The 14,075-nt window shown below is 33.1% G+C and overlaps 1 protein-coding gene across 1 annotated transcript; it reads left to right on the top strand.

Moving 5' to 3' along the window:
- Positions 1-5,205: 5,205 nt before the first annotated feature.
- LOC125067008 (toll-like receptor 6) lies at positions 5,206-10,023 on the top strand. Its single transcript, XM_047675373.1, has one exon. The coding sequence runs from the start codon at positions 5,350-5,352 to the stop codon at positions 9,373-9,375; it is 4,026 nt and encodes a 1,341-aa protein (XP_047531329.1). The 5' UTR covers positions 5,206-5,349; the 3' UTR covers positions 9,376-10,023.
- The last annotated feature ends 4,052 nt before the right edge of the window (positions 10,024-14,075 follow it).

Raw genomic sequence — 14,075 nt, forward strand, 5'->3', positions numbered from 1 at the left:
CAACGAACTAATCAAATCCGACCTTTCGGTTTACATTTGATAATTTCTTATGTGATTAATTTAACTGCGACATTTAGGATAAACTAGTGGGTCGCCGGAGAAACTTCGCGTTTATTAAACAGATTTTTAGGAATTTCGAAATATATGACAGGTTTTGTTTTAATTTAATTTCGTTGTAAAGTGACAACGTCTGTTTGCACAATTGTTTTTTTTTTTAAACAGCCATAGCGCCACTCTTTACCACTAAATTTTTTCCGCTTTCTAACATTAATTATTTGTTAATCGTAACTATTATGTAAATTGCAATCAAAAATACTCTTTAATTTTCTGCACATCCACGGCTGGAGCTCTTCAAAATAAGATCATAACGGATCCGGTCAAGCGTAGCTGTCGCGCACACTAATGCAATAAATTTTTTGTAGTGCGACACTGACCTAGGTATATTAATAATCTAAGAAGCCCATTTACAAATAATCAAAGACAAAAGAGTTCAGTAACTTTATCTCCTCTGTTTGTCATCCGATTGTTTGTTTGGTATATTGTTTGGTCGATGAGTTTTAATGTTATCATTAAAAAATAGAACAATAAATGTTACAATACGAGGCTAAAATAACTGTACTTATTGTAAAATTTATAATATTCTAATTATTTTTTTTTTATTCCGGTTATATGAAGATTGTGTCGATTATCATTTATCAAATAAATCTCTTAAGCTCATAAATTTTCTACAAACCACGAAATGATGCACATTTGGTCACAATATTCCCGGATAACATAACAATATGAACTTAATGCTGATTTTACAAAGTGCAACCATTAGCACAACTGATACCAAATATTTTGACGTTTACGGCCAAAAATGTATAGGTCTTTAGGGAGTTCGCCTATTGGAACCATAGACAGTGTAACGAAGTGAATGGCGTGTTAGGAAGATCGATTCGATTTATGCGTTTTTTTGCGCTAGCACAATGGACCCTATTTATTGATAGATAATGGAAACGCAAAGGCAGGGAACAGTTGGCAAGAATCGATTTGACTTGTAATGTGGTTAGGTATGGTGATCAAAGTCACATGTTGTTTTCATTTGACATGAATCATTGCCATATTGTCACCCTTTAAATTAGAATCATCCTTTTAATAATAAACGTTTAAAATAATATTTTATAAAATGTAAAGTATTATAATTTTACTAAAACATAATTCATCTAAATTAAAAAAGTATATATATATTTATACGATTATAGGTTTTTTTTAAAAAGGTACATAGTCAAGCAAGTAGGCCACTTGATGACTCAAATTTTAGATATATATACATTGCCAACCATGACAACTAAGATGAGATATTCTTTGTGTCAGTACTTGACAACCACACAGTATTGACACACCACCGTATTATTCATACCATTAGATTGTGACGGCCACCGGGTCAAATTTGACCATGGCTTTGGATTGAAGCGGTAGCAGTCATTACTGGTGAGGAAAAGCCTGGTTAAGTACTCCTTGAGAATCGTACCTAGACTGGTTTTTGATCAGTCAGGAAGAACTGTCTCTGTATCTGTAGTTTAACGGACTCACTCACTGGCTGGTGGATTATCTAATATTAAGTGGGTGGTAAATGACCTATCCAGACGGATGTGCAAAAGCCTTATAACCCATTTAATACGATTATAATTTAAAAATACTTACTTGGCCAATTTCATTGTTAAAAATGTTCTTATTTCGGATGCATTTTAAAAAAATTAAATATATTACGTCACAATTTGAAGTCTTCCATAAAGATAAATCAAGCCACGTGATATTTTTGATTAATGACTTAAGTTGGACATAAACAAGTAATTTATTATTCTTTTGATTCATAGCTCACATCAAACGATTATGTTGACGGATCTGGATTTTTTATTTTCCTTACAGTTATACGTAGAACAGTACAGGATGCGGGTGCAGTAAAAAGTAGATTAAACACTTTCAGTGGTTCCTCTTAACGTGAGCCAGAATAACTTGACCTATGGGACACTTAAGCACGCTGGGAGCTTGAGAAAATATTTATAAATTAAACAAAGACATTATTATTTCATTTTAGAAATACATTTGTACTTCAATTCGTAGATTGTTTTCATACAAAATTTAATGTTATGTTTAATTTTATTACTAAATTCCATATGTTATAGGAAATTATTATAATCTTTTATCACTATCGTGAAAAAAAGGTAAGAAGGTAGATGTGTAAATCTGATCGCAAATGGTCACATTCTATAGACACTAAGAAGCCTAAACTTTCGACCGTCCACGCGCTACCAACTAGAGGATATAATATGTCCCTTGTGTCTTTAATTACACCGGCTCACTAAATCCTCAAACCGAAACATAGCAATATTTTTTCTCTCGCTAGAAATAGAAATAAAAGCCATGCCAGCGATAAAGATATAAAATGTAACCGTCATTCATTTACAATTATATTATTAATGCGAAACTCTGCCTGTCTGTCTATTTGTTGCCCTTTCACAGTCAAAACACTGCATAGAATTTCATGGATTTCTATATGAACCTTGAACTCTAAGGAAGCACACAGGCAGTATTCTTTATGCTTAACAACTTGCGACAAACTCCTTAGCGAAGCCGCGGGCCACATCTAGTATTATATAATTGGTTAGTTTTACAATTTCTAGAGAAACCTGTTACCTCATTCATTTCTATTTGTTCATGTAATCAAGATACTGTCATGCTGTAGTGTAAGCGACAGTTCAAGCGTGGTTGGTGCATTAGTTAAGAGTCTAACTCCGTGATTTACAGCTTCCTGAATGAAAGGGCGTCTTCGCCACCTGATGAAGCGTCTAACGACACTGTTTAGTATCGTACTAAGTTAAAAATTTGATTTAGTGTTTATTGTGAATAATACTTAGGAATGTTGATAATATTAAAAAAAAAAGATCTACTTTGTATTATTTATGTATTGTTGTTTGTTAACTACATGGTAAGGTTGTGTTTAATAATGCTGATTCTTAAAACCATCTCAATAATATTAATCAACTATTCTAGCGGCAAGATACGATGGCCGTTTTGACACATTAAAAAAGTGATGTGAAATGTAAATTTATTATCGATATAATATATTCAATAATTATATTATTATTTAATAAAATAAATAATATATAAAATAGATAAAATATTTACTCTCAACAAAAATATAACTACGAGGTCGAGTGTGAGAGTGTGACGTACACGTTTACGCAAAAAAATAAATAAAAAAGTTATCTTCGCGGTACCCTAATATATGTAGTTTAGAAATCACATTCGATAAATTTTATGACTAACTGCACGTCACTATTGACAATAAAGAACAACAATTTGGTCCTTTGATGTAACTATTTATTAAATACGAAACTTCATGAGCGGGCAAACGTCAAAACGGCCATCATAGCGTGCCGCAACTATAATTAGCGAAACAAACACATACAACAATCGATATATTAGATGTAATTTAAATTGAAAACTTAGTTACAATTATTATTAAACACATTTCGTTTTTTTTTCTATGTATACCTATGCTTATGGCAAACTTTATTCCTAATTTATACGAATTTATACGAATGGAAATATATTTTTTATATAAAAAAAAAAATGATTTCACAAAAGTGCTCTTGTTTTTGTAATATATGAATATTTTTCATTATATCCTTCAGTATTCGCGAAGTGAAGGGTCTTTTGATTAGTAACCTTTGTTCAGCTTAACACTAAGTGCCTATAAAAGTCTTTTAAGTTCCCGACAGCATTTACCCTGAAGTGCAATTACTATGCACTTACTATTGTACCCGTTTACTCCTTATTTTATCTGATTGACATTTTTTTTATTTGTGTTATTGGAAAATTGCTGTAAAAGGGTTTGTTAGTAATTATAAAGGCTCAATGGATTAATAGTGCCAGAGTTCGAATACCTATGAAAGAATTTGAAGCCGGAATAAAGCTTTTGTGATGGAATGGTGGTATTTTAAGTACCTGTGGTACTAAATGTTATGTTCCCTTAAAAAAGTGCAGTATGAATAACTTCAGGGATAATATTATGTATAGTGTAGACATTTATAGTAAATTAAATCATAACGGAAATTAAAGCAAAAAAGTAGCAATCTGTGCATATGTCTCAATGCTAGGCATGGTCTTATTTGAGGCTTTAAGCTTATTCCGGCATGGTGCTTGGTTTGGTTTTCAATGCGAATTGGTTACACATGCACTATTTCATCTTACGCAGGTTTCGGCGTGATTTCTTTACCACCGACCGCGGGATGAATTATAAAAATAAATTAACCACATGGTGCATGCTCGGGTTTGAATCCGGAGTCTTCCCTTAAACCTCTAGCGCATTTCGATTCTACAAGAAATAAGTTTAAATGTATATTATTATTTCACCTGTCAGTGTAAACTTTCCTTTGTACTGAAATGCATATATTTGTTTCAATATAGTATTAATTAGCTAAGTAACGAAGGCATCCATTTATGTCTTAAGGAAGAGTTGTTCTATGAAATGTGGAAGGAAACTCTTAAGCGGTGATGTCACAAAAGCGGTCGTGGGAGTTACTGATAAGAAAGGGTTATCGCTAATACGAGTAAATGCGTCATTTGCACAGGTATTTACCAGAAATATAAAACAAAGGAAATGACTGAATATGATTTCATTGATATGTGCGTTAAAATTGATAACATTATCATATCCTATAGTGTTATATAGAATTATATACGTGGGAAAGTAGACAGTTTCCTGAATTAATTCCGCCGATGTATCTAAGCAAAATATTATACATTTTAATCTGACATATATTTCGTTGCATATTTTATTGACGTATATTAGAGTACTTTTTGTTAAAGATGTCACTTATTTATGTAGACCACTTTCTTACCAAAAAGTGGAAGATCAAATGTTAAATTGAAACTTTACGATTAAGTAAAACAAATAAAGTAAGAAGTATGTTTATAAAAGCTCGCGAAGCGCGCTCCTGTTCATGCCAATCTTGCGGTGAGCAACTTGTTGCCGTTGTGAACTTTTGAAAGAACAGAGAAAGTGGTATCGGACGTCTTTGTCGGGGGAGGAGCGTGAGCGCGGGGAGCGCGCCGCTGGCCGTCGCTCAACTAGCTTCATGCACGCCGTCACTCAGTCGCTTCTCACTCGTTGGCGAGAGCGGTGTTGTAGCGCCTTTATGTGCGCGAGTTGGCCGTTATGTGTCGTACTTCGAAACAAGTTTGACGGGAAATTCGTTAAGTTTTCCGATTGCATCCGGACTAGCGTAGAGATGTGCGCGTATATACTGAACGAAATAGTGACGTATTAATTAGTGACAGTTTTTAAGTTAGTTGTTAGAAATGTTGTCATTTGGATTATTAACTGTGTGGTATGCTGCGTGGAGTTGGATGTGCCTGGGTGCTGGTGGGGCGTCTTTGACGAGTCGAGTGGCGGAGGCGCCGCAGGAGTGCGAGTGGCAGCGTGTATCGGGTGGTGCGGGCGAGCCCACGCGAGTGCAACTCGCGTGCTCGCTCCGTACCGCCGCAGGCGCCACCGACTTGCTGGCTGGACTTAGCACTTCGCAGGCGCAGCGAATTACTTCACTGGATCTACATTGCACGGATGTGCTTTTCTTTGAAAGTTCATTGGATGTTGGCAGAAGAAAAGAGGAGGGAACTGAACTTCTGTCAAGATTTCACAATTTAAAAGAAATGAGAATCGAATCATGTAAGATAAGATACGTGCCGTCGGCTGTGTTGTCGCCGCTAAGTGGTTTACGGAGTTTAACTATTCGTACACATAATACGGATTGGTCAGCTATGTCTATGGAGTTTCACCGTGATTCTTTTCGAGGGTTAACTGATTTGAGAAACTTGGACTTAGGAGACAATAATATTTGGATTTTACCCTCTGAGATATTTTGCCCGTTGTATAATTTGAAAGAATTAAATATAACACAAAACAGATTGCAGGATATTTCGAATTTAGGCTTCTCGGATTGGGGCAATGGTCCAACTGCGCCTGGAAAGTCTTGTAATACTGTATTGGAAACTTTAGACATGTCCTATAATGAAATCAGTGCTTTGCCCGATAACGGCCTTTCAAGTTTACGCGCACTTCAGAAGTTATTTATGCAGAACAACAGAATATCGAATGTAGCGGATCGAGCTTTTGTGGGACTAAGCGATTTGCAAATTCTTAATTTATCAACGAATGCATTAACCGCTTTACCCCCAGAAATGTTTCAATCTTCGAGAGATATCAAGCAAATTTATTTAAACAATAACTCATTAAGTGTACTTGCACCTGGATTATTGGAAGGATTGGACCAATTACAAATACTGGATTTATCTTTTAATGAATTAACAAGTGAATGGGTCAACAGAGATACATTTTCGGGCTTGGTTCGACTAATAGTTTTGAACCTATCACATAACAGAATAACAAAAATAGATGCACTGCTATTTCAAGATTTAAATAATCTTCAGTTTTTAAGTTTAGAGTTTAATAACATTGCGCGAATAGCAGACGGCGCTTTTTCTAATTTAAAAAACCTTCATTCTCTTTCTTTGGCGCATAATAACATAATAGAAGTTGACAGTAATCATTTTTCAAATTTATATGTATTGAATCAATTATTTCTTGATGGAAACAGAATCAATAAAGTGGATTTGCGTTCATTTGAAAATATAACGAAACTTCACGATTTAGGTTTAAGTGGAAATCAATTATCGGAAGTACCAGATGCCATAAAAACACTACGATTTTTAACATCTCTAGACTTAGGGATGAATAGGATTACAAAAGTAACAACAATGCAATTCGAGGGCTTAGATGATTTATATGGCTTACGTCTTGTTGGAAATAAAATCGAAAAAATTTCAAAAGATACATTTTCTGCGTTGCCATCTTTACAAATATTAAATTTGGCTTCCAACAACATCGATCAAATAGATGATGGAGCATTCGCATCAAACATGCAGTTAAAAGCAATCGGGTTGGATGGAAATAAATTAGTAGATTTAAAAGGCATATTTACGAATACACAGCCCCTTGTATGGTTAAATGTATCAAATAATGAGTTACTTTGGTTTGACTACAGCCACATACCAACCAACCTCGAATGGTTAGATATGCACGAAAACAAAATAGAGAAGCTTGAAGATACTTATGGTGTGAAAGAGACATGCAATGTTAAAATGCTCGATGTCAGCAATAACAAGATTCGAAGCATTGATGAATTCTCATTTCCCAGTAGCATTGAAACTGCAGTTTTAAATAATAATCATATTGAAAAAATAAATCCTGGTACCTTCTTGCAAAAGTACAACTTAAACAAAGTGATGCTTTATTATAACAAAATAAAAACCTTAGACGTTGGTGCATTTGCAATATCGTCTGTTCCAGAAGACAAAGATTTACCAGAGTTTTATATAAGCGAGAATCCTTTTGAGTGTGATTGTACAATGGAATGGCTGCAGAGAATTAACCAATTAAGTGACCTCCGACAACGACCCAGGGTAATGGATTTAGAAAGTGTAAGATGCTCTTTAACACATTCACGGAGCAATTCGGATATGCTTTTACTCGAAGTTAAGTCCTCCGAATTTTTATGTGAGTATGATTCTCACTGCTTCACCCTGTGCCATTGTTGTGATTTTGATGCTTGTGACTGCAAGATGACTTGTCCAGATAAGTGTTCATGTTATCATGATCTCACTTGGAACTCGAACGTAGTCGATTGTTCGAGTGCTGGCTACGATCACGTGCCAGAACAAATACCAATGGATGCCACCGAAATTTATTTAGATGGAAACCTTCTTAAAGAATTAGGAAATCATGTATTTATCGGTAAAAAACGATTGCAAGTTTTGTATCTCAATAACAGCAACATCAATACAATACAAAACAGAACGTTTAACGGGATTGAATCGTTAAGAGTTCTGCATTTAGAAAACAATAACTTAGAAGTGTTAAGAAATACCCAGTTCACAAGACTTCAAAATCTCAACGAGTTATATTTACAAGATAACAAAATTAGAGTAATAGAAAACGATACTTTTAACTATCTACCATCTCTAGAATTTTTAAATCTAGACAATAACGGATATGTTGATTATATGCCTTGGAGAGTCATCACGGACAATAACCCTCGCACCCGTGTTTCTGTAGAAGGGAATAACTGGGTGTGCGATTGTAAAGACGTTGCTCCGTTGAATCAATGGCTAATAAAAAAATCAAAGGATACCGAGAACATGATGTGCTACTTTGCTCATGGCCAACCGATGAATAAAACTATAGCGACCGTAACTAAGGAATGTAAAACTGAGACCACGACAGAGGAAACAGGGACGGAAACTTTAGATCGGTTATTTATTGAAACTAAGGATGGGGTCGAAAATTATATCCCTTATATTGTAGTGGTGATAATATTAATAATAGTGTTGTTTTTAATGTGTGCGCTACTTTATATGTTTCGTGAAGATTTTAAATTATGGATGCACTCAAAATACGGTGTACGAGTATTCAGTTCGGCGTCAAAAGATGTAAACGATAACAAGAATAAACGTTTCGATGCATTCTTTGTTTACAACTTGCGAGATGAAGATTTCGTTACACGCGCCGTAAGCTCCGAATTAGAGAATTCGGGTCACACTTTGTGTCTGCAGCATAGAGACTTACAATTAATCGAGAGACGCTCTAGTGATAGTTTAGTTAGTGCAGCCGAGAGTTCAAAAAGACTTGTGATAGTATTATCTATAAACTTTTTACAACAAGAGTGGTATAATCCAGAGTCGAAAGCGGCAGTTCAAAGTGCGATTAATTCAGTGAACGTTAGACACATACGTCAAAAAATTATATTCCTCGTGACTATTGACTTAAGTGCCATAAACATTGATCCAGATTTAAAAGTGTTGCTTAAAACGTGTACAGTGATCGTGTGGGGTGAAAAGAACTGTTGGGAGAAACTAAATTTTTGGTTGCCTGACGTTGACGTTACGTTACCTAATCGGACGCTGCATAATGCGAATAATATGAAAACCGGTAACAGGGAGGGGTTTGGAAGGCACGGGAACTTGAGGTATACCGCACCTCCGACTTCCCATGATCCGTGGTATAAATACGGGATGGCACCTCCTATTCTAATGATGTCGAGTCCAATGCACTCAACTAGTGCCAGTGCTGAGGTGTCCGCCCGAAGTACGGAAGACGAGACGTGCTCGGTAGCCAGTAGTGAAGGCCGACCGGACGACCGGTTGCCTCATCATCATAGTTATGTCTCTATAGATAACCACCAGTGTGAGGAGCGGCCCCTTAGGCCCGCTCAACAAATACCTATGTCAAATACACGGCCCACTAACGTAAGAAAGACTTACTTTGTATAAAATAATAAACAAAATGTGATTTATTCTAAATGTAAATATTAATTAATCTAATTTAAGTAGTTTTTTTTTAAATTGCATATTAAAATATTAAGATATTAAGCTGGTGCTGAATGCTAAATATAGTAAGAATTAAAGGTTGTTTGTAACCTTTGTTATCATATGTTACTTTCCATTTACAAGTACTACAAGTACCTTATCATTGAATATAGTTTATTTAATAGTATTGAATTGCATTTAAATAATAAAGTACCTGTTTATTAAAACTGTCATCAAGAAAACTACTTTTCCATGTTATTTGTTACAAAACAAAACATTCCTTTTTATATAATGCCGAATACATAATGTTGTAAGGTTCCTGAGAAATCCTGTATATATAAACAGGATAAAACGACTAATTTGTGATAATTTAGGTACTTATGTTTGTCCCTATGATTACAAGTGAGAAGTGTATGTAAACGAAATGATATAATATTTTGTAAATAGAAAATTATCATGTTGAATATGTCGAAGAACTGAAATGTACCCTAGTCAATTGTAAATAGCTATTCTTAATATAAGTATATAATTTGTGATGTAATTATTATTTAGAATATTAAAATCGTATTTATTACGCTTCCAAAATGCAGAGTATAAATAAATTAATATTTTTGTCTACTTTATGATTTTATTTTTTTTCTAAAAACATTCCTCGGTTCATTGTTATAGTAATCTCAGCTAATATTTGATACTCACAAAAGGCTTATACACAGTCTTTTATATATTACATCATCGAAACTTTATTATAAACTCATATCTAAAATCAAAGTGATTGAATAGAGGCGCAGTAAAAAAATCATCGTAATAATCAATTTAACGAATTGCTTTATTCGCCCATCCACATTCGAATGTATAAATATTTATTTTATCTAAATTGATCAAGCGGGATAAGATCGCGCCGTGGTCGGTGAGATATAGGTTGACCGCACACATTGTTTTAGTCCATCAGAAACTAATTTAGTAACTACAAGTATTAGAAAAAAATTATTGCAAAACTTACTGCCATAAATTCTGTAGTAACATAATTTCTTTACTTAAGATGAGTAAAAAGATGAGTTTTAAAGTATGTAATTGAAATAATTTTGTTGATTTAAAGAAGACAGTTCAAATATTGCCTTGATTAATGTATGCGCAAGCGCTTATTTTTAAAAGCGGCCGCGACAGTGCGCGCGCGCCGAGAGCCCGCTGCGAAACTATAAATCATCGTCGGACCGCGGGGATGAATAAATACCGCTGTAATTGACTTTTGATTGCACTTCGATGTCTCTCCTTATTTAACTAGTTACAGCAGAGCAATTGATTTTGTAGAACAATACATCATTGTCAAATACTATCTACGTTATCCATATCGTAGGAATTTAAAAATGAACACAGGCGTTTAGATGAATTAAAAATGCTATTATGACCACATTCCTATATATATATATATATTGAATACCATAATTGTTTAATGTGAATGGGAAATTCATTAACTTTCTTTGCTCGAAAGATTTGCTAAATTCATCATATAGAGATAATACTAGTAAGATTTCAAATTATTGTTTACACTCGAATATAATTGATTATATTTGAAGCTACTAATAAGTAACATGTTTTTTTTACCTAAATACAGCTTCGATGTAAGGGAAAATAATATGTCACATTATTTTCTAAATCTTTTATAAATTAAATATTTACTTACCACATATAAAAATCCTTCAGTCTTCTGGAAATTAAAAGTATCGTACAAGAATTGATCTTACGATGATATTCGTAAAAAAATCGTATAATTTTTGGTATAGCATATTTTGTAGGAAATCATTCTAAAGTGTATTAATTTACTTACAAAATCGCCAATTTATTTCAGTTCAGACATAACTTTTAGGATGTACATATATAAAATGACGTAAGTGACTAAAGGCGTAGGCGTCTAAAAGCCATTTTTAAATTAGTAGTAACTAGTAAGACTGATAATGATGTAGGTAATATTTAATTACATATAATAAATTACAGTATTATGATATGTATATGAGAGTGTTTTATAGTCTTATATAATAATTAACTTACATATAAAGATAAAAAAATAATTCAAATGGTGTCATGAACCATAATTTTATTAAATTTTAAGACCAAGATCTGCCAATTTATACATAGGTAATGTCAGTATAATATTAAAATATGTATAAGAATACTCCGAAATATTCGAATTACACAATATTGATATCAATATTTAAATAAACGAGCTATGACGAATTACGGCTAAATGATCATGACTAGGATGATAGAAACGATGTCTAATGGAGTCGACGATACGGCAAATATCTTAATTATTACTTGTAACATGATCCAGTGAAGACTTCACATATCAAATGTTCAATTCTAAATCTTGTCTATGGTCTTAAAACGTGTCTTCGGCTAAGAGTCATCCATTCACGCCAATACTCTCACAAATCGAACACTCATCACCTTTTTTCCTGTGCAATACGATACACCATCGCTTATAGACGGCGCTTTATCCAAAACCCGTTCTAAATGGTCCCTTGGAATCAAGAATTTACGTTGAAAATATCTAAAGTCAAGGTGACAATTGATTATGTGTCCGTTGGAGACAAAAAGGAGAATAGCTCGATTCGTTATGTCGTCCCGAGTCGTAGGCCGTTCGAAACAATAGATTGGTTCTGCTTTATGATTCTATAAACGTTTATGTCCCGATAAACGGCGTTTTAGCTTTTGACCAAAGATTGTGATGTTATCACTTCTCAGACAGTTTTATTATAAAAGTGTAGAAGGCTGCAGATAGCATTGCTTTAAAGTAAAATTTTATTCAGCGATGTGAAATGATCATCATTCAAAATTGAAAGCGCTTTCAAGGCTAGAAGTGGAAGCATTATTTACCTATTATAATTGCCAGTTACAAATTTAAAACATTGCCTTCTTTTTTTTAATATTTCGAGATCCGATGTTATATAGTAAATATAAACATACTCAGCCATGCAGTAACCCAAAAAACTTCGTTGTATTATTTTATGACGGTGCGTGAGCATTACATAATTATTTTATATTTTTTAAATTCTTCCTACTTCGTTAAAACAGTTAATGATTCTAATAAAAGTCGATGAAAAATTTTAACATGGCTGAGTTACGCGTAGGAGTCGAGACACCGTAAAATAATAAAAAACCGTTATGGCATACACAAATAATATATTCATTAGTTGATTATTTGTTTGTCATAATTTTGAATCTATTTAAAATATTTACGAACGATCGAAACAATTTGATTGGCATAATAAGGGTTATTCGATATCTAGAGTTATTAAGGAAAATTGTTTTGCATTATTAAACTATGGAACGTCAAAGATAACAGAAATCGTTAAATCCTTTACGCAACCTATAGAATACTCTATTTAGCAATATTTTAAATTTAAATATATATTAAAATATTTACCTTGGAGTTTTATATTTAAAAAAAAAAAAACAAATATCACGTAATTCATTGATATACAAGAACTCCTTTGTATACATTCTTAAAAAAGCAAAAGATAATCAAGATTTAAATGTTTGATCGTTCTACTGTGAACTGTGAAATCATCGAATCGGAGTCAGTAAGCTGTTTTTTAACTTGAATATTATTATTTGTTACAACTTTTAGATTATATTCATACTAGATTCAATAGCAAACATGAATAAATTGTATTGTATCCTTGACCCTTGTTTATTCATTACCCATAAAAATTTTGTTCTATCCTAAAAGTTTAGAAGCAAAAATTGTATCATATTATATATATTTATCTATACTTGTCCAATGCTCAAGAACCGCCATAGTAATTATTCGAGTGCAGCTGTTTCCGCTGGTTCCGATGGGTGGAGTCAGCTTTTTTTATATATGCTACGATCATTGGTTGAAGACACGAAGGAATTACTTTAAATTCGCAGGGGACGTGTTGAAGGCGAAGAATGTCACGCATATGTTCCAGGCTGGAATGAACTCATTAACAATTTTTTTTCAAACAAAAACACATAAATTAAGAAAATATTTAAATGACGCGGGTATACATATATTACGCCTTGAATAATTTTATTTCAATTAACATATATTTTGTTTTGATAATTCAAGGCATTGAGTAATTTTTCTAATGAAGTTTTATTACATTACAATAATATTTTTTGTTTAAATCGACTTCGTTGTTGAAATATTACATTTTGTGGTTTTCCTCTTATTTAGGTAATCCTCATACCAGCGTGCAATTAAATTGTTATGTTATAGTTTATTTATTGAAATAATTAGACTAGTCTTATAATATGTGTCGAAAAATATTGTTATACATGAGTTATGTTTGTATGTTCATATACATATAAAAATTGGTCTTCAAAAACTTACGCAACATCGTATCAATATTTGTTGACAACTAACACGTGTTGTTAGATAATTATAAATGTTTCTCTTGTGAAGACGCAGCTTTATAAATCCATTTAACACTGATTTAACAAAAACAAATTTCAAATTCATTTAAGTAAATTAAATGTCATTTGATCTTGAACTGATCTCCTAAAATAATTACGATTATCCTAAAAAACTTATGTAGTTTTTATAAATGTGTATTAATAACTTTAATTACTCCTGTTAAACAGCCGCAACGTTACCTGGGTGGTATTCAGATCGATACGATAACATATATTTTTAATTA

The sequence above is a fragment of the Vanessa atalanta genome, chromosome 10, assembly GCF_905147765.1.
Source record: "Vanessa atalanta chromosome 10, ilVanAtal1.2, whole genome shotgun sequence".
NCBI lineage: Eukaryota > Metazoa > Arthropoda > Insecta > Lepidoptera > Nymphalidae > Vanessa > Vanessa atalanta.

Coding starts and splice junctions, on each gene's coding strand:
- LOC125067008 (XM_047675373.1), top strand. CDS start 5,350: ATGTTGTCATTTGGATTATTAACTGTGTGGTATGCTGCGTGGAGTTGG.